The 3,552-nt window shown below is 51.2% G+C and overlaps 1 protein-coding gene across 5 annotated transcripts in view; it reads right to left on the reverse strand.

Moving 5' to 3' along the window:
• The window catches only part of LOC117584781 (lysosomal alpha-mannosidase-like), a 23,994-nt gene continuing 20,442 nt past the window's right edge, over positions 1-3,552 (reverse strand). Inside the window, exons 4-6 of one of the 5 annotated variants that reach the window (XM_034273887.1) lie at positions 3,110-3,528; positions 2,207-3,053; positions 3-1,287 (exon numbers count right to left, since the gene is read on the reverse strand). In XM_034273887.1, coding sequence (XP_034129778.1) covers positions 37-1,287; positions 2,207-3,053; positions 3,110-3,528 — 2,517 coding nt within the window. In that variant the 3' untranslated portion in view covers positions 3-36. Of the gene's footprint in view, positions 1,288-2,206; positions 3,054-3,109; positions 3,529-3,552 lie in introns of all 5 variants that reach the window. The other 4 variants (XM_034273894.1, XM_034273890.1, XM_034273893.1 and 1 more) reach the window with 4 other exon arrangements.

The raw sequence follows: 3,552 nt of genomic DNA on the forward strand, positions 1-3,552 counted from the left end.
TTTGCACAACCATTGGCCCTAGAGTTCAGCTGAAATCTACTCATTTCTTATGATAAATGTTCTAATTTGCATGGGCTTCAGGCTGACACTGAACTTGGAGTCCGCCTGGGATTTATGCGCCACCAAGGGCTTGTGCTGCGATGTGAAGAACTCGGCTGTTTTGGGCCTAGAGCCAGCAGCATCGTGCTGGAATTTCATGCGTTTCATCTCGCTCAGTGGCATGTTGCCATCCAAGGTGGTCTCCCGGATCTCCACACCGCCCAAGTCATCAAGGATCGAGCGTATGTTGAAGCTAACCACATTACCCTCAATGTGATCCAAGAAGTTCTCCAGGCGCAGCAGAACCTCATGCTCTGAAAAGGGTTCCAGGGTAAGCAAATGCACCGACTGTGGCCAGACATTGAAGTCGGCCAATGGCTTGGCAGCAGCATTCCTGTTCACTTGGCTGTGACTGCTGAAAAACTTCCAAAAGGGCAAATGAATCTCCTTCTCGGCCAAACGCTCCACCTTGGTCGATTCCTCCACAGAGTTGAGGATCAAGTAGACTTTTCCGCGTGCAATGAGAGGTTTCTCGTACTTCTGCTCGTTCAGGGCCTCTCCCACACCATATCCATCATCCTGAACAAGACGACGGTGGAGCATGAGCTCCAACTGTCCGTTTTGCATGCTGGTTCCACCCTGGGCACGATCGTTGAGCAGAGCAATGCGCTTGTTGATGTCCTCCAGGGCAATGCGGGAGACGATTGGGTAATAATTTCCACTAATTGGCTGCCTGCCTAGATCAGGGTTAAAGTCCTCTCGCTTATCCTTTACACGCTTGATCATCTCGCGCCCATTGGAGTCAGTGTAGAAGACGCCGTTCGAGGAGATTTCGCTATCGAAAACTGTCACAATTTCCCTGGCGGTATCCTCGTCAGTTGGAATGGGCCCGACGAGCCACTCGAACTCCACACGGTTGACACCCTCGTAGATGCGAATGACCTGGGAGATCCATTCGCTGAACTGCTGATGGACTTCCTTCACCAGAGCTCCATCGTAAACTGTGAACTCCACCTTGTCTTCCAAGAATTTCAGATCAACGTCTTCCTTTTGACGGAAGACATAAGCTCCGGATTCATATGTCTCATAAATGGCAAAGTTCTGGTCAATAGCCTCGGACACTCCGTTCATCTCAACGTTCTTCAGGCGACCCGTATTATTGTCGATCACCAATTTGATCTCCGATGTCTGGACCACAGTTTCGGAATCATCATCGGCGTGAGTCTCCACATTCTGCATGGAATGGACCTTCNAGGAGATGGACCGACTTTGGCAATAAATTAAAGTCGGGCAATGGTTTGGCACCGGAATTCCTGTTAGCTTTGCTGTAACTACTGAAAAACTTCCAAAAGGGCAAATGAATCTCCTTCTCGGCCAAACGCTCCACCTTGGTCGATTCCTCCACAGAGTTGAGGATCAAGTAGACTTTTCCGCGTGCAATGAGAGGTTTCTCGTACTTCTGCTCGTTCAGGGCCTCTCCCACACCATATCCATCATCCTGAACAAGACGACGGTGGAGCATGAGCTCCAACTGTCCGTTTTGCATGCTGGTTCCACCCTGGGCACGATCGTTGAGCAGAGCAATGCGCTTGTTGCTGTCCTCCAGGGCAATGCGGGAGACGATTGGGTAATAATTTCCACTAATTGGCTGCCTGCCTAGATCAGGGTTAAAGTCCTCTCGCTTATCCTTTACACGCTTGATCATCTCGCGCCCATTGGAGTCAGTGTAGAAGACGCCGTTCGAGGAGATTTCGCTATCGAAAACTGTCACAATTTCCCTGGCGGTATCCTCGTCAGTTGGAATGGGCCCGACGAGCCACTCGAACTCCACACGGTTGACACCCTCGTAGATGCGAATGACCTGGGAGATCCATTCGCTGAACTGCTGATGGACTTCCTTCACCAGAGCTCCATCGTAAACTGTGAACTCCACCTTGTCTTCCAAGAATTTCAGATCAACGTCTTCCTTTTGACGGAAGACATAAGCTCCGGATTCATATGTCTCATAAATGGCAAAGTTCTGGTCAATAGCCTCGGACACTCCGTTCATCTCAACGTTCTTCAGGCGACCCGTATTATTGTCGATCACCAATTTGATCTCCGATGTCTGGACCACAGTTTCGGAATCATCATCGGCGTGAGTCTCCACATTCTGCATGGAATGGACCTTCTTAAATCGCTTAAGCACTTCCAAGTTCTTTTCGAGTTGCGTCATAGGCTTTTGGTCAGCCGTAGATAAGACATTTTCCTTGCTTTCTACCTTGTCGACCTTCTTGATGTAGTAGCTGGCGATCTTGTTCACGGATGCCTTGAACACGAGCTCGTGCTGAGTTGTGTTCTGGCGGTATTCCAGAGCCAGGACTTGCCAGGCCACTGGCACCACCTCAGAGGCCACCAGGCGTCCCTTTTCGTCAGTCACTTGGTAGTTCTCCTCCTTCACGGGTACTCGCACATACTGTGAGGAGGTTTGGGCCAATGGATTGAACAGGGTCACCACCACATTGTCCGCACTGTCCTGGGTGAAGGCGCATTCGCTGATGTTCAGCTGCAGGCAGCTCTCGAACTCCCCCTCTGGCAGATTGGTCAGCACTCGCAGGGCATCTCGCGCATTGCTGGCTCCTCCTATAATGCCATCATAGAGCAGTCGATCGTAGTCGTTGGACACCGCCTGCTTCTCCGTTCCGGTGATGGCATCGTGGTGTTGCATTACTCCCATTATCTGGCGAAGGTAATCGAGGTCTTCCTTCTGTTGCTCACTCTTCAGATCGGCAAAGACACTGAGCTGCTTGGCAGTCTGCAGCATGTGGTTGCCATCGCGCTCGAAGCGTTTTTGGGTGGGTCGAGAGGTGTAGTATCCTGTCCAGAAGCTGTTGGAGTCGCTGGCATAGGGGAAGAAGTCGTCGGTTTTGTTGGGCCAAGTCTGTAGCCCCTCATGTACGGAGTTCAGATAGCAGGCCGGGGTGGAGTAGAACAGATTGTAGGTGGAGCCGTCCGCTTGGCGTTCGTTGACGTACCTAGGTGGGACTGTGAATATCGGGGCATCAGCTCAAGTCTAGTCTGTAATGCTTACTTGATGAGCTTGTCCATGTTCTTGAAGTTAACTTGAGCATCTTCGTACTGGAAATCATCGCCCATGGGTATCATGATGTGATTGGAGCGGTAGTACTTGGCCACATTCGAAACGTAGCTGAGAAAGTCGTCCACTCGCGATTTGACATTGTTGTCGTAGCTCTTGGCATCGATGATGGGATCGTCGCCGCAGTGCACGTCAAAGCAATAGCCGGGAGGTGCCGAGTAGTGGCGGTAGAGCAGGCCAGTGAAGAGCTCATCGTTGGTCAGCGACTCGCTGGCATCCCAAATCATTTCCATGGCCAGATTATCCAATCGATTGTTCTTGTCCCTGTGATCCATGCGGGCAAAGAACTCTCCATCGTAGCCCATTTGGGCAAAGATCGAGGCCTGCTCACGGGAATGACCAAAAGGATCGATCTGCCAGCCAATGCGGGGACGGGC

The sequence above is a fragment of the Drosophila guanche genome, unplaced genomic scaffold, assembly GCF_900245975.1.
Source record: "Drosophila guanche unplaced genomic scaffold, DGUA_6, whole genome shotgun sequence".
Classification (NCBI taxonomy): domain Eukaryota; kingdom Metazoa; phylum Arthropoda; class Insecta; order Diptera; family Drosophilidae; genus Drosophila; species Drosophila guanche.